At 48.9% G+C, this 19,806-nt stretch overlaps 2 protein-coding genes across 4 annotated transcripts; one reads left to right on the forward strand and one right to left on the reverse strand.

Moving 5' to 3' along the window:
• The first annotated feature begins 8,081 nt into the window (after nt 1-8,081).
• LOC123143261 (hydroquinone glucosyltransferase) lies at nt 8,082-13,205 on the forward strand. 3 transcript variants are annotated; one of them, XM_044562115.1, is made up of 5 exons: nt 8,082-10,299; nt 10,416-10,738; nt 11,285-11,374; nt 11,470-11,751; nt 11,853-13,205. In XM_044562115.1, the coding sequence occupies exon 1, from the start codon at nt 8,113-8,115 to the stop codon at nt 9,706-9,708; it is 1,596 nt and encodes a 531-aa protein (XP_044418050.1). In that variant the 5' UTR covers nt 8,082-8,112; the 3' UTR covers nt 9,709-10,299; nt 10,416-10,738; nt 11,285-11,374; nt 11,470-11,751; nt 11,853-13,205. The 3 variants fall into 3 exon arrangements, with proteins under 3 accessions (XP_044418050.1, XP_044418049.1, XP_044418051.1); XM_044562114.1 differs by having other exon boundaries at nt 10,445-10,738; XM_044562116.1 differs by having other exon boundaries at nt 10,445-10,738; nt 11,520-11,751.
• A 4,031-nt stretch (nt 13,206-17,236) lies between these two features.
• LOC123143262 (pentatricopeptide repeat-containing protein At2g01860) lies at nt 17,237-19,351 on the reverse strand. Its single transcript, XM_044562117.1, has one exon. It carries the CDS (start codon nt 18,966-18,968, stop codon nt 17,535-17,537), a length of 1,434 nt encoding a protein of 477 aa, XP_044418052.1. The 5' UTR covers nt 18,969-19,351; the 3' UTR covers nt 17,237-17,534.
• Nucleotides 19,352-19,806: the final 455 nt, after the last annotated feature.

The following is a 19,806-nucleotide window of genomic DNA, read 5'->3' on the forward strand; positions in this document are numbered from 1 at the left end:
AGTGCATAGAGATGCCGTCGTATGTCGTGTACAAGGGTAAGGTTCCCGGAGTCTACGACGACTGGAAGGAGGGTTGGAGACAGGTTCACCGTTTCAGCGGTAACAGTTACAAAGGGTACACCACTAGGGCGGAGGCGAAATCTAGATATGCGCGCTATCTAGCGGGAGAGATGAGGGAGCGTTGGAGGAACTGGATGAATACCAGTTTCATCGCGATGATGCTCATCGTGATGACCGCAGCTCTCTTCTATGTGATGGTAGTTTAGATGATCGATATCGACTTGTAATGTGAAGACAAACTCGCTACTCGCGGTCTCGAGACTTGTAATGTTCTATCGTTGTTCGGTCTTTTGAATTCGGAGACTAATATGATGAATTGTATTCCGAGACTAATCTTCTACTGTATTCGATGAATCTGCTGTTGTTGTGTGGTACTGTCTATATTCTGTCCAATAATATATTTTGTAATTTGTGCAAATATCAGAAAAGAAAAAAAAATCCCTAATATACATACTAATGGCGCATCACCCCAACGTGCGCCATTAGTATGCCAAAGGATACTAATGGCGCATCACCCCGCAGTGCGCCATTAGTATGGCAAAGCACATGTGTAAATATCGCCCCCTGGGAGGCACACTAATGGCGCATGTTGGTCTATACTAATGGCGCACGGCGTGATGCGCCATTAGTATACCAGATACTAATGGCGCACCAGTGGTGCGCCATTAGTATTTAATACTAGTGGCGTGGTACTAGTGGCGCACCAGTAGTGCGCCATTAGTAGGCAAAACTGGTGCGCCACTAGTAGGCCTTTTCCTAGTAGTGTTGACTTCGTGCCCGGCGATTCGTCCAAGCAGTTTAGCATCAGCGATAACTTGGATCCGAAATAGGAAAGCGTGCTCATCGAGTTCATCCGTGAGAATCGGGACATCTTTGCATGGAAGCCTTCTGACATGCCAGGTGTACCGAGAGAACTCGCTGAGCACACTCTCAGTGTTGATCCCAAGTATAAACCGGTCAAGCAATTTCTCCGCCGGTTCAATGAAGAAAGACGCAAGGCTATTGGAGAAGAAGTAGCCAGGCTCTTGGCGGCTGGATTTATCGTTGAAGTATTTCATCCTGAGTGGTTGGCTAATCCGGTGCTGGTCCTTAAGAAGAATGGCACTTGGCGTATGTGTGTGGACTACACAGATCTCAACAAAGCTTGTCCAGCAGATCCTTTTGCCCTCCCCCGTATTGATCAAATTGTTGATGCTACGGCGGGTTGCGAGCGTTTAAGCTTTTTGGATGCATATTCTGGTTATCATCAGATCAAAATGGCAGTTAAGGACCAGGAGAAGACAGGCTTCATAACACTCTTTGGAGCCTTCTGCTATGTGTCCATGCCCTTTGGGCTCAAGAGTGCCCAGGCGACTTATCAACGGTGCATGCAGAATTGTCTTCATAAACAGATCGGCCGCAATGTTCACGCCTATGTGGATGATATTGTGGTGAAATCAAGGAAGAAGGAGACATTGATTGATGACTTGAAGGAAACCTTTGATAACCTGCGGGTTTATAAAATGATGCTTAATACGGCCAAGTGCGTCTTTGGTGTACCTGCAGGCAAGCTCTTGGGCTTTTTGGTATCTAACAGGGGCATTGAAGCTAATCTGGAAAAGATCAAAGCCATCACCTCCTTGGCCAAACCGAAGTGTATCAATGGTGTTCAACGCCTGGCAGACCGGATTGCCGCGTTGAGCCGGTTTATCAGTCGCCTTGGCGAGAAGGCCATCCCTTTATATCAGATGCTGAAGAAAACGGATAACTTCGTCTGGAGTGACGCTGCTAATGAAGCATTTGAGGACTTAAAGCGGCAGCTGGCTAATCCGTCGATTCTCGCTGCTCTGGTTGACAAAGAACCATTGTTGCTATATGTGGCAGCTAACGCTCGGGCTGTTAGTGTGGCCATTATAGTGGAGCGCAAGGAGGCAGGAAAGGAATATCCGTTTCAGCGGCCGGTTTACTATATCAGTGAGGTACTTATTGAGTCCAAGCAGAGGTACCCGCATTGGCAGAAATTGGTGTATGGAGTTTTCATGGCAAGTCGGAAGCTTAAGCAATATTTCCAAGGTCATCCCATCACGGTGGTCAGCTCTGCTCCTTTGGGGGATATAATCCAGAACAGGGAAGCAACTGGCCGGATTGCTAAGTGGGCTATCGAGCTCGGACCTCACGGGTTGAAATACATACCCCGAACGGCGATCAAATCTCAGGCACTTGTGGATTTCATCAATGATTGGATAGAACTACAAGCGCCAGAAGAGAAGCCAGATCATACTTATTGGACTATTCATTTTGATGGGTCCAGGCAATTGAAGGGCTCGGGGGCTGGAGTCGTATTAACTTCCCCACGAGGTGATAAGTTTTGTTATGTTCTCCGTTTAATGTTCCCTTGCACTAACAATGCAGCTGAATATGAGGCTTTACTCCGTGGTCTTTGGATGGCTAAGGAGATGAACCTAAGCCGAGTTAAGTGCTTCGGTGACTCGGATCTGGTGGCTCAACAAGTGTCCGGCACTTGGGATTCCAAGGACCCACTCATGGCAGCATATCGTCGTGAGGTGGATATTGTTGCAGGTCACTTTAAAGGTTATCAGGTGGATCATGTGGACCGGCGGAAGAATGAAGCGGCGGACGCTTTAAGCCGCCTGGGTTCCCAACGTAAACCGGTTCCACCTAATGCCTTCCTGGATGTTCTGCATAATCCGTCCGTCAAGCTCCCTGGTGAAGAGGATTTGGCTATTCTTGATCTGGAAGCTCAGTTGGTGGCGGCTCTTCATGTTATTCCGGATTGGACGGTTCCATATTTGGCGTATATGAACCGGGGCGAGTTACCAGAGGATGAAACTTTGGCCAGGCAGATAATCCGGCGGTCCAAGTCCATGACTATTATCAATGGAGAGTTACATCATTGCAGTGTGACAGGGGCATTTCAACGCTGTGTGTCTCCTCAAGAAGGCCGTGAAATTTTGCGTGAGATCCACGAAGGAGATTGTGGTCACCACGCCGGTTCAAAGTCTTTGGTGGCCAAGGCGTTTCGTCACGGTTTCTATTGGTTGACAGCTCATGCTGATGCCGAGGACTTGGTCAAAAGATGTGATGGCTGTCAGAAATTCTCAAGGCGTGCTCATGTACCGGCTTAAGAATTGAGGATGATTCCAATCACCTGGCCGTTTGCAACTTGGGGGCTGGATATGGTTGGACCTTTCAAGAGATCCAAGGACAAGAAGACCCACCTTTTGGTGGCGGTTGATAAGTTCACGAAGTGGGTGGAGGCAGAGCCAGTTAGTAAGTGTGATGCAGCTACGGCGGTTCAATTCATCAAAAAGGTGATCTTCCGGTTTGGCTTTCCACACAGCATTATAACAGACAATGGTACCAATCTGTCAAAGGGTGCCATGAAGGAGTTCTGTCAACGTGAGCACATCCGGCTTGACGTGTCATCAGTGGCTCACCCCCAGTCCAATGGTCAAGCGGAGAGGGCCAATCAAGAGATCTTGAGAGGCATCAAACCCCAGCTTATGGTTCCTTTGCAACGGCCGCCGGGTTGTTGGGTTGAGGAGTTACCTTCTGTGTTATGGAGCATCAATACCACACCCAACAGATCGACAGGATACACACCGTTCTTCATGGTTTATGGAGCGGAAGTGGTTCTTCCTAGTGACATCCGTCATGACTCACCTCGTGTAGCGGCATATGTTGAAGCTGAAAACGAGAAGGCACGTCAGGAAGCTCTTGACTTGTTAGATGAGGAGCGTGACATGGCGGCGGCCCATTCGGCGATTTATCAGCAAGATCTGCATCGATATCACAGCCGCCGGGTTAGAACCAGAACCTTTCAAGAAGGTGATTTGGTGCTTTGACTCATCCAGGATCAGACGGATATGCACAAGCTATCCCCCCCTTGGGAAGGACCCTTTGTGGTCAGCAAGAATCTACACAATGGGTCATACTACCTAATCGATGTTCGAGAGCGCAAAGACTCACATAAGTCGGAGGAGGAGACCAACCGGCCATGGAATATTGCTCATCTTCGGCCCTACTATACTTGAGCCATAGGCTCTGCTTATGTACATATTATGACAATGTATATATTATGATCAATATAATAAACCGGAACCTCAGCTAAAGCGGGGTATCTGTTGTTTTTCTTACATCATGTGTGGTTACATGGAGCTTCTGTTTATAAAGCGGCGTCCGGTTTACCCCTTGATTTAGCTTCTCAAAGCTTTACGTTATGTCACTTGGTCGTATCCGAACCATAGCTACACCTCTTGATCGGCGCAATGCCACAACATCACTTGGGGGCTTGGTCGTATCCGAACCATAGTCACACCTCTTGATCGGCTCAAAGCCAAATCAATCCGGGGCGAAAGAGAGTGTTGTAAAATAACAACTCAAACATAGGCACCCACTGAGCACAGCTCAAAATGTTACTTGGGGATTCTTTGCTGTCGAAATGAACTAAGAATCTACACTTGTAAAAGGCTATCAAGCCATGGCTTGGAAGCCTGGTGTATACACCTAAAACCCCGGGTTAACCTGCCTATTTAAGTAAGTCACTCCGCCCAGGTAAACCTGGTATGACCCTTCGAACTTTGACAAGTTACTCTAAAATAAAGACCCTGAACTTGTCAAGTTAAAATGATGATTGGTTAAGGATTGAGGACCGTCTTAAAAGGCTTTGCAAAAATGGTTTAACTCAGTGGCCTGGCAGCCCATGAAAAGCCTCGAATTTGGGGCCTGGCAGCCCGTGAAAAGCCTCGACTACAACGGTTTTTATTTGCCTGTTGCTAAGTTTTTCTTTCTTTTGATAAGATTTGTGATGTTTTCAAACCGGTGTTTATCAACCCGGTTAGGCTGTCAACTACAAGTTGTCAGTACATGATCAAGTTATAATCCGGAGACTATCAGCCCGGTCTGGTTTTGACTCAAAGTCACCAGTATAGAATAAACCGGTGTTTATCATAACCCGGAACGGCTTTATTGTCAACCAACATCATATAATAGGAGTTACTTATACTCCAGATTAGGGTTATGACCCTCACTACAAAGTTGGTCAGCCAACATTATGCCTAAAGGTGACTGTGGAGCTTGGGATGAGGGAAAGTAACTTCCTTCCTTTTCAGAACCGCCATTCCACCCAATTCCGTATTGGGTCCATCCGTGAACTCTGTGCGACGGTTTAAGTGAAAGAAATCCCTAAAAAGTTCGACTGTAGGTTCCTCTTGGAGATAATCCTCACAGAAGACTTGGAAGTGGCAGATGTTGGTCACAGAATTTGGACCAATGTCTTGAGGGTGCAGCTGAAAGCTGGCTAGTACATCTCAGAAAAATTTCGAACCGGGAGGGCTAAAACCTCGACCCAGGTGATCAGCAAACACAACTACCTCTCCGTCCTTGGGTGTAGGAGGATTTTCCGGGCCAGGGACCCTCCAGTGGATGACATCTTTCTTGGCTAAAGCACCCGTTTTAACCCAGTTGTTTAACTGCTCTTCGGTTACTCGACAAGGAGCCCAATTGCATTCATAGACTTGCTTGGCCATGGCAATGAAGATCTGAAATACGATTATTGCCGGTTTAAGATTTACAGTGGACAACTATAAGGCGGTATAAGGATGTAAGCATATTGTTAAACCGGAGTTGGTTATTCGTAAACCGGAGTCTGACAATGGAAACAGTACAATGATGAATGCATTGGCGGTTCAACAGGGGACTAATGGTATCTACTGGGTCATCATTTTTTCTATGAAGTTAAACCGCCTAATCTGGTATTAAAGGTATAAGTCTAAAGATGTATAAGTGAAGGAAAAAACAAGTTTCACAGTTTGGCATGGGAATTTCATATCTGCCGTGCGTTGGATAATCAAAATATATTCTGGTCTAATCTCAAGCGCTCAAAAATTTCAGTAAGTTCAGATGAGTTTGATATCAAGCAGATGCCTTAACAAGAAGAAAGGAGTTTAAACTACAAAAGGCGCTGAAAACAATCAGATCTAACTGGCCATTGGTATTACTGAAGGAGGAACAGCTTCAAGCTATGAAGAACACCGAACCCTAATGGCGGATCTGGGGTGAGGAGAAGAGGAACTTACTGGTGCAGGAGGAAGCAGCGGAGGATCACCGCGTTTCTCTGATACGGTCAGGTTGATGTAGCGGCCTTTGTCGAAGCAGAGGCGAAGGACGACGGCGGCGACAGAGCTCGAGGGTCGGTCCGCGCGAGGAAGACGACGACGCGAAGAGGCACGAGGGGGGAAAGTGAAAGTGACCCCTCGGCCTTATTTATAAGATGAATGGATAAAAGGCAGGCGCGAGAATTGAGGAGCCCGAAAAATGGGGTGTGTGACAGCTTTGTTGCCTCGATCCTCGAAGGCCCATTAATGAAGATGGGTTATACACAGTTTTAAATAACAGATGACGTCATGGCGGTTTACCATGGTCCTGGAAGGTGACGTCACGGCGGTTTACAAGATTATGTGAAGATGTTGAAGAAGAAATTTTCTTAAGTATTGAGGATTGACATGAACCAGTTCAAATCAATCTGGGGCCTAATGTTGGGGATATTACCACTGGGCGTAAACCGGCCAGGAGAGGCCGGGTTAACCCCATAAGTAGTTCATTATATCTGAAGCCCATGAAGACAGACGGTGACGCTTTATGAAGGCCCAGGGCCCAAAGCCGGTTTAAGGCCTGTAGACATAAACCGGTATTGATATGTAAACTTGTGTTGTAAAATAGAAAGAGCAGAGACCGAGCCGGACACGTTTATGAGCCGGCCTCGGGATTCTATAAACCGAGGGGCGTCAATCCATGTATATAAGGGGACGACCCGGCGGCGGTTCAAGAACAACACACAACAACTCGAGACTCATGCAAAGCGTATTCGCTACCTGGTCATCGAAACCCAAGCAATCCCACAACAACTGGATCGTAGGCTTTTACCTTCACCGCAAGGGGTCGAACCAGTATAAACTCTCTTGCGTCCCTTGTCCGCTTTAACCCCTTTAAGTTAACTCGTAGTGATGGCTCCACGACTAAGTCCTTTCTCTAGGACATCTGCCGTGACAAAACCACGACATATAGTGCAACGCCCCAGAGACAGGCGCTGCACTATACAATGTGGCGCCTCCAAGCTAGGCGCCACACCAACACTTAGCGAATTTTTTGCCCCAAAATCGATGCAAACTTTCTGTTGCCCCTGGATAGCTATACACAGGCGTGCAACGCCTCGGAGTTAGGCGCCACACCGTGGAGTGCAACGCCTAGCTTGGAGGCGTTGCACGCCTGGGAAGAGCTGTCCAGAGAGCAACGGAAAGTTTGCATCTCACATCTCTAGATCCATACAAAACTAGGGTTTCCCCAAACTAGCAACAAATGAGCAATTTCATAACATTATTTGGATCAAAACAACGGGATCGGAGAAGATTACCTTGAGGGAGGGTTTGACTTCGAAATCCACGGATAAATTCTTCAAATTTGCAAGATTTGGGAGAGGATTTGAGAGGGGGGAGAGAGGGGGAGAGGGGGCAAAGCTCGGGTCGGATGCTATGGGGTAGGGGTGTGTGGGGTGGGGGTGGGGGATGGGGGGCCAGCCAACTAGTAACAGACAGTGCAGCGCCCGAGGGCTAGGCGCTGCACATTACATGTGTGGCGCCTAGCTCGGAGGCGCTGCACTGCTGGGTGCAGGCCCAGGGGCTGCCACGGTGAACAGAGGTGCAACGCTCCAGAGCTAGGCGCTGCACCGTAGGTGGGGCGCCTGCGTGTCGGGCGCCACACAAAAAGGTCAGCCACGTGAATAGTTTCACGGGCAGTCATTCTGTGATTTGATTTCGTCCCGAGGTCAAAATTGTCAAATTTGCCTATTTAGAAATGGAGGGAGTAGTCGTTACGAAGATGCTGTCTGAATAAATCAAACTACAGTAACGGTTAACTCCTCGAGATGCCAAATTTGACTTGTAGCTCTTTACTACCTACCGTTGGCTTAAAGTGATGCCAACCATGACGCCACACAAGGGACAGCTGCTCTAATTTGTCCCATCGTACAACCAAGTGAGCCAACTACAGAAACTCATGAGGCAGCATCCCAAGCACGGGAACAACCAAAACACACCACTCTGCTCCCAACCCCCACCAAAACACCGGCTGTTCGGCACGGCGTCGCACACGTACGGCGGCATGGGAGGCGAGCCAGGTGACCAGGAGCCGTCGCCGGCGAGCGCCCGGCGGCACGTGCTGCTCCTGTGCAGCCCGTGCATGGGGCACCTCATCCCTTTCGCCGAGCTGGCGCGCCGGCTCGTCGCCGACCACGGCCTCGCCGCCACGCTCCTCTTCGCGGCGGCCACGGATGCCCCCTCGGAGCAGTACGCCGCCCTGGCCGCGTCCGTGCCCGACGGCGTCGACCTCGTCGCGCTGCCCGCGCCACCGGCGGACGCCCTGCCGCCCTCAACCCCCGTGCGCGAACGCGTCGTGCACGCCGCCCTCTCGGCCGTCCCACATGTCCGGGACATTGCCGGGTCGCTGACCTCGACCGCGCCGCTCGCCGCGCTCGTGGTGGACATGGCCAGCGTGCCGGCGCGGGACGTCGCCACGGAGCTGGGCGTCCCGTGCTACATGTTCTTCACCTCGCCGTGGATGCTCCTCTCCCTGTTCCTGCACCTCCCGGAGCTCGACGCCGGGCTCGTCGGGGAGTACCGGGACGCGACGGAGCCCATCCGGCTGCCGGGCTGCGTGCCGATCCACGCGCGCGAGCTTCCCGGGGCCATGCTCGCCGACCGGAGCAGCGAGACGTACGCCGGTTTCTTGTCCTTGGCCAAGGACGCCGCGAGAGTCGACGGGATTCTCGTGAACACGTTCCGTGAACTAGAGCCTGCCGTGGGCCAAGGCGGCACGGACTGCGTGAAGGACATGCCGGTGCACGCGATCGGGCCGTTGGTCTGGACAAGGCCGGTCGGCGTGAACCGGGAGCCGGAGCACGCACGCCTCATAACATGGCTGGACCAGCAGGCACGTGGTTCCGTCGTCTTCCTCTCGTTCGGGAGCGGTGGCACGCTCACGCGGCGGCAGACGACCGAGCTAGCGCTCGCGCTGGAGGCGACCGGGCGTCCGTTCATCTGGGCCGCAAAGAGGCCACACGAGGACACGGCGGACGGCGCCTTCTTCGGAACCGGGCGAGGAGGAGACGACGACGACGACCCGCTGGGCTTCCTGCCGAGGGGCTTCGTCGAGAGGACGGCGGGGGTGGGGCTCGTCCTCCTGTCGTGGGCCCCGCAGACAGCGATCCTCGGGCACGCCGCCGTCGGGTGCTTCGTCACGCACTGCGGATGGAACTCGAGCCTGGAGGGCATCCTTAATGGAGTGCCGATGGTCGCATGGCCGCTCTACGCCGAGCAGAAGATGAACGCCGCCATGTTGGAGGCCCACGCAGGGGTGGCGGCCCGCTTGAACGCCGCCGGACCTGGCAACGGCAACGGCTTTGTGTGCAAGGAAGAGATTGTGAGCGTGATCCGACGTGTGATGAATGGGGAGGAAGCAGCAATGATGAGGAGGCGTGTTGGTGAGCTCAGAGACAGAGCCACACATGCGCTAGCCATGGATGGTTCTTCAACTCTTGCACTAGCCAAGGTCACAGCTTTGTGGAAATCTTCTATTTCTCGTGACGAAAAATAAAGGAAAAGCAAAATAAATGTATGTTTGCAAGCCACCGATCACCATCTCTCTACTCCTAAAACGGGATTTGATAGGCTGAGATTAACGAGAGGGGCGTTTTGGTGGACGAGCTCCATGCAGGCCGCTATCCGCGCCGGTCGCTCTGGCCTCGCGATGGGTGGCCTCTGCTCTTTTTGCTATATACGAGCTGTATTAGCTGGAAATACGGCTGTGCCACCTACTCCTGTTCAGGGTTTGTACGTGGGCCTACGGTTTTGCTGCTGCTGGCAGGATATAGCTCAAATAATAAATATTCTTTTTCAGGCGGTCTACGAGCTGCTGCTCAATTCATTAGTTATGAAATACCATTAACTTTTTGTGTGCGCGCACAAGATGTTTTGCCTGTGCAGCTTTGAATTTGGCCCACTTGGCGGGCTGGCGCAGGTGGCTGGTGGGGGAAATAAATGTATCTTCCTGGCCCGTGCAGCGACAGAGATGACCTTTAAGCGGTGTGTGGCCTGTTTGGGCAGTCGACCTACACACCGGCTAGGGGTGAGCGCCGCTTCTCGCCATGGACGGCATGGAGTTCTTCTTCGGGGAATCTGGAGCAGGGTAACCTTCTGAAAAAACCCTATTTCTCGTCTAAGTTCTGGCTATTTGGGAGTGATTTGTTAAGCTGGAGTTCGATGGATTGAAGTTTCCCCTATCTTGTTCTTCTAAAAAATCAGATCTGGCTGGCTCTCGATTGCCTGTGCAGGCTCGTACCGCGTTTGGACGGAGGGGTTGTCTTAAGAGAGCTAGTTGCCGGCGCGCAACTGATTGAGGGCGGCACGAGTGGAACTGCTGATGCGGGCGAGGAGTTGATTTCTTCTTTGCCATTGGGATGAGCTGGAGGCCACATGGATTACGAAGGGGGAGGAGAGACTGGCAAAGGGATGGGCGATTCATCTGACACGGGAGCTGCAAATATAGCGTGTGATGCCGCGGACCGGGATGCATACGAAGAGGGCGTGGTAGTGTCCAATACAGATCAATCTTGTTGGACCAGGAGGTTATTTTGTTATCCCTCACCTTGTAGCTGTTTTCGTTCTTGTTGATAATTTTGACCTGAAATATATGCTTTATCAGCTTGCTGGTAGTCTTTGTTGTAGTGCTGTTCATCAGTTCGTTTTGCTTTATTTGGGCGGTGCACATACTGAAAATTACTCAGAAAGTATGAGCATTGAAATAACCTGAAGAGGTAAGCGTAGCAGCACACCAGGAACGCTCACGTACAGATTAGAAATTAAAATAACATGTTATGACGATTTTGACACATGGCTAACGACTCGGTTCACAGAAAAAGGTGGGTTTGCACACCAAAAATGGTTGCTGCTATCTGCTGTTTTTTTGTTTGTTAAAATGAAATTTTCCTGTTGCACCTGCTACTTACATGGCAACACATATATCTTCAGTAATTATATTCCCACAAATGTTCCTGATTTTTGCTATGTAAACACCAAAAAGATGTGGGCTATGAGCCCATGGTCACCACTCTGTTTTTTGTGTCCTTCAGTGAATTCAGTCACCTGATTAGTTTGTGTGCCATTATTCGCAGAGTCAGAGTTGGGAAGGCGCCATATGAGAGGGAGCCGAGCCCTTCACGGATGCCTTGGAAGAAAGTTACCAGGAAAAAAGGACAAAACTAGTAAGTTTGGTTAAGTCTTCATGGTTTTTGTGTGCTGTTGCATTGTTCCTGTTGAGAAGAGCTAATTTCCCTTTTATGCGGTCGTCATTTGCAAGGAGGGATTGTCCTGAAGCAAAATATCCTAATTGAGGTGCATGCCTCACAGGTTTATACCAGGACAATGTTTGAGAAATTTGGTGAAGCACTGTATGAATGTGGGCGTATGATCTCATGGAAGTCAGGCCACACTTGGAGTACATTGCTAGGAACATCAAGTTTCAGTCAAAGGAAAAATGGTGCAAGAATGAGTTTGTGATCTCCATGAGCGAGACAACTGATGAGTTTAGGAGTGTGGAACATTTGAGCACTATGGAATGCTTTGCAGCCATGCACTTAAGGTGGGTGTCCTAGTTCCTCGTTATTCACAATCAGTTACTGTAGAGTGACATGGTTTGGAAAAACACTGGAAACTGACATTTCTCTGTATGATGTTCTTCAGGTCATGATACACCTAAAACTACATGAGCTCCCTACGAAACATGTACTGAAGTGATGGACTAGAGATGCAAGAGATATACTACCGCCGGAGTATTTGCGCGCGCTACCAGAAGGATCATGGGCCGCTGAAGTATTCTTTTCGTCGACACAACACTTTGTACCTGTTGGCACTCGATATCGTTAAGTTAGGCGACAGTAATGTGGAAGCGTATGCACTTGCTATGGAGAAAATGCGAGATGTCAAAGTGTTGGTCGGGCCAGTTGCCGCCGTGACGGATGGGCTTGGTTTATCTGATAGAGAGCTCGCAGCAGATTTAGCCGGCTCTGCCGTTGGTAACAAGTAGCACCTTGGCCGAACTGGCTGGGCGTCCAACAACCAGTCGTGACAAGGCTCCATATAAACAACCATCAAAGAGAAGTAGATTATGTTCTATATGTGGAATTCAGGGACACAAGAGCACAACATGCCCAGCTAGGGGAGATCTGCCAAAGGCACCTAGGAAATCTCCTCGCTGCTCAAGATGTGGGTTAACAGGGCACATGAAGAACATGATGGATCCATGGGATCGTGTAGGGTTGGATTAGATCCGGTGAACCTACCTTCTCCAGCAGTTGATGAACTCGAGCTGGAGGCCATCGTGGTGCTGGGGCGCACGGCGATGGCGGAGAGTGGGCGAGGTGGTGGAGCTTCCCGTGAGCACCGCGCTAACCCTAGATCGGTAGGGATTGTAGATGGGGATTGTGGCAGCGATTAACCTCGTAAGTCGTGCCCCGGCCCCCAACTCTGTTGATATAGCGCGGGTCACAGGGGGCCATCAACCATGGTTTGGTTGGGCGCCCCCGATCAGGGCGCGAGTCAGGGGCCCGTTCGACCCGTTGGGTTCGAACGGGAGAGAGATCAACCTAACAGAACACACATGCAGCAACCCACCTAAGGTCTGAAAAAACTAGATTTTAGTGTTGTTTCTTGATGGTATGGATCTGGTTATCTGGCACTTTGTTATTAAAAATCGTACCTTATTTGTGGAAGACATCAAAAAATAGTGTTTGTGCTTGTCTGATACTATGCATTCTTGTGTGGGTATGGTAAAAAAACATTTTTAATTCCCGTGACGAATTCCGTTATATATGCTCGTGTGTTGTGGTCGAACTGAAGAAATTCAGCACAGATGGTGATTCGTCCTTGACAGCCTGTCAGCGTGCCCATGTTCATCTATGTGAGTGAGTGATGCTAGCACTGGATGGACATGATGGGTGAATGGATCGCACATCTGAACAGCCTGTCAGCGACATGGGATGCTACTGTAGGGAAATACAGAATACAGTGTGGGCGTTACAGCTGTGAGCTCGAATACATGACATAAATGCGTCTCTGCAGCAGCTTGATTCGATTACTGACGACCAGGATACCGAGCTGCATGGAGCTCGGCCTCCAAACGGCATTTTCGGAGATTAACGGTTTATTTTCGTCTCACCATACTGTTTTTTTCTCTCCCTCACACTGAAACCCAAATCGATGTGCCCGGTCCCTCTTTCGTTTTTTATACTTGCTTTGGCAGATGGCGCCGGTTCAATTCAATAACCTAAATGCTAGGTAATGAATTATTAAAAAATCACACTATATACATATACATATGAGATCACCTTCTTAAAAGACAGAGAAGATTTTTCTCAATAACCTTTCAAATCAAAATGAAATATTTCTTAATAACAAGTCGCTAATACCATGCACTATGACAATTATTATTTGTTATTATCTCTATTATTAAATCTCTACTCCTAAAAGAGGAGTTTGTAGACCGGTACGCACTGATTATTTTTTCTCCTTCCAAAATAAAATTAGATATTTCTCAATAATAATTCGCTAATCCTAAGCACTATGTCATTTATTATCTATGATCACAACTTTTCCGAGAGAATTTTTCTTCCGTCCCACCCGCATGTCTCCATTTTCACCGAAATGTTTTTTTTCTTGTTTTGTTTGTTTCGTTCGACCTCCCCTCCCATGTACGTTGTGGCCTCTCCCCACCGAATCTTTCCAAATAAATCCCACCTCCCCTCCTCGTTCAACCTCCCCTCCCGCATGTTCCCCACCTTCTCCGCGATCGCCACGGGTCCAACAACAGTCAGGGTCATCGACGTGCCGACTTTGCGTCTACCGAATTCTCCCGACTTGTTACTGAATCCATAACGGTTCAGATACAACAATCTTCTTCTTCTTGAAACTCATATTTTTGCCTAAATAAATTATAAAAAGATGTGATTTGCAAAACATATATTCGAAGAGCAGTTTTAACATGCTCCCTCTTACCCCCTCTTTTCACATGAGATAAGATCTGAGCAGTTGATCTTATTAATTTGTGGTATGATTGACTCTTACCTTCTTAACTCACATGTATAAAGAGGGGTAAGAAGGAGCATGTTAAAATTTGCCATATTCGAAACTATTATGGGGCCAAACTGTGGATGCTTATCAATCGAGTGAGGGTCTGACGGCCGGAACCCTCCTCAGAGGCCATAAATCCCAAGGGCTGCCTGACTTTGTGGGATTCTAATGTACCGAACAACGCCATCCATGCACGTAGATTGCGGAAACGCTCCTTCGCGAGCGAGCGCTCCAACGAGCGATCTCTTCCGTCGCGCTGTCGAATACTAACGAAAGATGGGCCCACCCACGTTTATGATTCAGCCCACATGTGCGCGTACACCGTTCGACCCTCCCTACTCTTTCTCCCGTAAAAACTAAATCTCCCCCCCCCCCCCCTATTTCAATGGGTGGGGCCAGATTTACCTCAAAGGATATAGCCAGAATTGCTAAAAAGGGAAAGCGTGGCCTGGCGGAAATCGCGCGTTGCAGCGCGCGCGCGAGATAGCAGCTCCCCGGAGATTGATTACGAATGGGCTTGCAGTGGGTGATGAACTACACAAAAGAAGGATCAAACCTGGTTTTTTCTGTGTTGCGTGTGGGCGGGAAGTGACATATTATCACAGACTTTGGTCGTGCCCATACTCAGCTTTGTGGAAAATTATGCACTCGAAAAAGGGAACTCCAGTGGCGATCCCGCCGGTGCAGGCTAGCTCCCAAAGTGCACTTGCTAGTTTGTTTTGTTAAGGGTGCTCACCACATTTGCCACCCAGTTACTAGCATTAGCATGGCTAGGTGAGGCAAATGCAGAAGAAAGAGCAACGATGATTCAGGGTGGATACACACTGTGGTTACTAGCATTAAAATACGGAGAGAAGATTTTTCTCGATGACCTTTTAAAGCAAAATAAAATATTCCTAGTGTTGAATCGTTAATACCGCGCACTAGGTCATTTATTATCTGTTATTATCTCTACTGTTGAATCCAAAACGTCTTATAAAAGTTTACAAAGGGAGTGTGTTTTACAGTAGGTTAATATATAATCGCACATGTGAGTTGGACAACGCACTGTGAGTTGGTCCAGTTGGACAAGGCACACCAAAATGGCTACACGAGCCCGGCAGCTCTGTCGCAGCTTATAAACAATCAATAACCTTGAAAGAAAGAAAAACAAGTCAACTACTTGCTCCGTCCCATAATATAAGAGCATTTTTGACACTATGAAACTGGAAAGAGACCTATGGCGAAATATCCCTCCATGAATGATAGTGAGGTCCCATGTTGCTATTTTAGACAATATAATAATACGAAACCAATCAGGTCTGCCTGTTGACAAATGTTTGTCTTTTTTTTAGAAAGTTATTTTTTAACCCTGGTCAGAACAAGTAATGCATATGTTATATGTTACCCTCTGTAATAGCTTACTTGGTGGGAAAAAAAATACAAACACTCTTTCTCTGAAGCTTGAGCGTGCTCTACTGAAGCAAGCTAAGCTAATTCACTTCATAATGACTATGTATATTCGGTGCTCGAGCTCAGATGCACCGGAAATATATATATATGACGGGCCGTGCGCAGTGGCCGTTAAGACGTCTGCACCGGTGGAGGGTCAGTCTGGCACAGGAAAATGGCTGGTCTGCGGACTGCCGTCACATTAGATGCGCCAGCTTTACCGCATTTTTCTGGATCGATACAGCCCGAATACCATGTTGAATACACCTAAATCAAATAAATATGCAAACATGGCGTTAGAACAGAGGAACACCACAATATTGAATCTTCAGATACGTGTTTTGTTCAGACAACAAACAATTCCTGAACAAATCTCTGAAAAATTTCAGAGACCCAAACATGCTAGCGCCTAGTTTTCTTCGGTACAATAATCTTTTACAGAGATATGCTGGTGTAGCTAACATGTATTTTCCAAAGAATTATATATATAAAGGATTCCCTTTGTTTTTTAGCTATCATACAAAGTCCTGAACCTGACTTAACAATTTCATTAACTTTGCCACGTCTTCCATCAGAGGAAGGGCAACTCTGCCCATCCATGGCTGGACTAGACAACTAGAATGGGTCGACCTCTTACCTTAAGCAGCTCCTCCCAAGACTTCACTCTGCTGCTATCAACGACTCCCTACCTGTAAAGAAGGCGCTAGAACTTAATGAACCCCGGGATCCGTTCCAACTGCCGCTCCTTAGATGATTTCCTTATCTTCAGACATATTCTTCAGAACATTCAGACCAACACAGCAGAAGACGATAATGGGAGCTGCTCTTGGGGAAATCATATCGCTGCTCTTAAAAAAAGTCTACTTTCAGCTCCTTGCTCATGATTAAGCCCCTTATGGTCCTGTAGTGCACTACCACTGCTAAATGACAGACTACCCTACAGTTTCCCAGTCAAATATTCTTCTATAAACTTTCTGTTCAGATGGCAAAAAGATTACCATCAGATTTAAAAAGAGCAACAAAATATTAATTACATCTGTTTTGTAAACCCCATTTACGAATATCATAGACCTTTCCTCAGAAAAAAGGTGACATTATCTGAAAATTCTGAGAAAACTTAGACGGTTCAAAAATAGTACCAAGGTGGAGGCGTCGACGATTGAGTAGCTGATGAAGCATCGTGGTTATCATCAACTGGATCACAATCAAACTTGTTAGTAGTAACAACGATGTAACAAATATCTTAACAGCTAGCTAGCACCATTACCATCAAATCTAGAACAAAACTGAGTCATTGCAACAGAAAATATATACAGGGAGGAGCATATCCTTTGCTCTGCATGGACCCACGCATAAAATTTCACGATGAACACTAACAAGCTTCACATAGATTCTGCACTGTTAAAAAAATTGTAAAAAATATGATTAGCCAGTAATGCAAATTAAGCCTATTACATAAGTGTGCCCTTGTATGCAGAGAACAATTCAGGTCCTCTTAAGAAGGATAAAATATGACCAAACATTGACTCCTTGTCAATTTCCAAGAAGCCGTTTAATATGGACCTCACTAAACTCAGAATACGCCAAGTTATCTGTTCAGATTAGTCCTGATATGTACAAACATAATGTACATGGATTTGTTAACAAACTGTCCAGAGAAAGGAGGAAATATTTGGAACTGCTAGCAATTTAAACTACCCACAATCTTACAGGTTAAAGAGATTCAGGCAAACCGATTTCAGTATGAAGCATCACAAATACATCCGTCTAGCATGGAACCGCTAAGAAAAGAACACATAAAATAAACCCACTCGTCTTACCTCCTCTAGATAATTACACAAGTGCAAATTTTTACTTTCCAGTGGTTTAAGGATGTCTATCACCCATCTCAGACAAGCTTGAAATTAGCCTCTTGTCCAGCAACACGCCGATTGACTCAGCCTCCCTGATCAGCTGCCGGCACCTGGCCATCCTCCCCGCTGCGGCATAGCCTTCAATCAGATTACAGTATATGTCACTGGTCGGAACGAATCCAGCCTCCTTCAACCTCGACAGGTACCGAAAAGCCCTTTCTGGATCACGCAATGCCACACACAGCTTCACGATGACCCGGTACGCCGGCAGGTCAAGAAGACAGTTTGCCTGTTCCATTTCCCAAACCAGGGCCAACGCCTCTCGGTGCCTCCCATCACGGGAGCGGCTGTGGATCACTGTAGTGTACATCACAACAGTTGGGTTCCCGCCAGACCCTCTGAACCAGCTGAACAGGCTCTCCACGGCTGCGTACCGCCTGAGCTTTATGCAGACCTTCATGACAGCTGTGCAGTCCTGCTGTTGCAGGTCAAAGTCTGGCCTCTCACCGAGCTCATCGAGCAGTGCAGCAGCGAGCCCATAGCCTTCAGGTGTCCGGGCAACCTCCAGAATCAGCTTTGCGTAGATGCTCGGGTGCAGTGTCCTCTTGTTCATCCTGGCAAGTTCAAGGAGCTTGCGTGCCAGGCCTACTTTGCCTGCCCTGATGAACCCCCTCGCCATGGCTTCGAGGACAGCGCGGCTCGCCGAGGGGACGCACTCCTCAAGCGCAGACTCCATCTTCAGCTCGTCGAAGCGCGCCAAAACCTCGATGGTCGAAGCGAGGATCCGGTCATCAGGGAACAGAGGCACTGCCTTCTGCCCCTGTGCCCAACACAGTGTCTGAAGCGCTCTCTCAGGAAGCCCCATGTGCCCGAGCTCCCGGATGGTCATGGACAGGGAGCCTTTCCGGAGGAAGGGGACCCAACGGTCCAGCACTTTGCACACATCGGACTCCGGGGGGAGCGCGGCAATCTCCTTGGCAATCCCGACGAGGACCTCGGGGTTCTTGCGCACCTTGTCGCTGAACATGGAGCGCGAAGCCAGCCGGACGTGCTGCGTCGGTGCTGGAGTGATGGGTGGCCTCGTCTTGTGGGGCAGCGGCAGCGGGAGAGGCCGCTGTGTCGCCGGGTTCGGCGGCTTCACTGGCTTCCGGCGCATCGGCCGGGCAAACAGCGCCGAGATGGCCTCGATCTCATCTTTGCCCCATTCCGAACCACCCTCTTCCTTATCCGCAGCGGCGTCCTCTCCGTACGCCTGCTGCTTACCATACGCCGATTCCTTGGCGACACTTCCTTTGGATGACCCAGCGCAAGAGACCCGAGCAGTAGACCGAAGACCAAAGCTTCTGCTGTGAAGGAACTTGGCGCCGACGGTCTTCACCAATGCTGGTGCCAGGGAAACGCCGTCTGGCAGCGCGGAGAGAGGCGGCCAGCTCGCCAGAGATGACATGGCCGGCAAAGAACTCTCTCCTAGCCTCTTCCGCCCGCCCCTCGCTGGGCGCTGCGACCGCCCGTGCTACAGGCACGTGGCACGGAGGACGCACCGCGCGGTCGGCCGCTTGAGCCGGCGCGGCAATCCGACGAACACCTTGAGTGCAGCCCGGGGGGATCGGCCTCCCTTAGCCCCTCCAGCTGGCTCCGCCGAGCCGACCTTGTCAGCTCGACCTTGCGAGCGCGTACGGCCGCAGCGCACTGCAATTGCGTGCTCGGCTCCGCCGCGAATCCCACGTCCGTCCCGCCGGCCGCCGCTTGTGGGAGCGGGAGGCCGCGCTGCCGTGAGAGGATGTGGGGATTGATATTTTTCTTGCTTCGAGTCGTCTCAGCAGAAGCAGCAGGCAGCCGATGGATTATTTTTAATATCTCGGCTGTTGCGCGAGATGAAACTCTGGCTCGCCTACGGCAAGCAGCCCAGTCTCGCCTTCGATTCTCCGTTTTCTTTTGGTTCGTTTTCTCGGTTTTATTCGTTTTTGCCTGGTATTTACATTTCTTCATCGTGTTTCTTCAGTTTTTTGGGGTTATTATTTCTTTTCTGCTTTTCTTCATCAGTTTCTCCGGGTATCTTCATTTTTATTTGGCGTTTATTCACCGGTTTTCTTCGTGTGTTCTTTTTTCAACACATGTCTAATTTTTCAAACCACATTGTGCATTTTTCATAAACATGTGGAATATTTTATTATACATATTGAACGTTTTTTCAATACATACTTTGAATAAAAAATATACATACGTTAAACTTTTTTACATGCAAGTTGAACATTTTCTTTAATGGCACAAAACATTTATGTTAG

Source organism: Triticum aestivum, chromosome 6D (assembly GCF_018294505.1).
Source record: "Triticum aestivum cultivar Chinese Spring chromosome 6D, IWGSC CS RefSeq v2.1, whole genome shotgun sequence".
NCBI lineage: Eukaryota > Viridiplantae > Streptophyta > Magnoliopsida > Poales > Poaceae > Triticum > Triticum aestivum.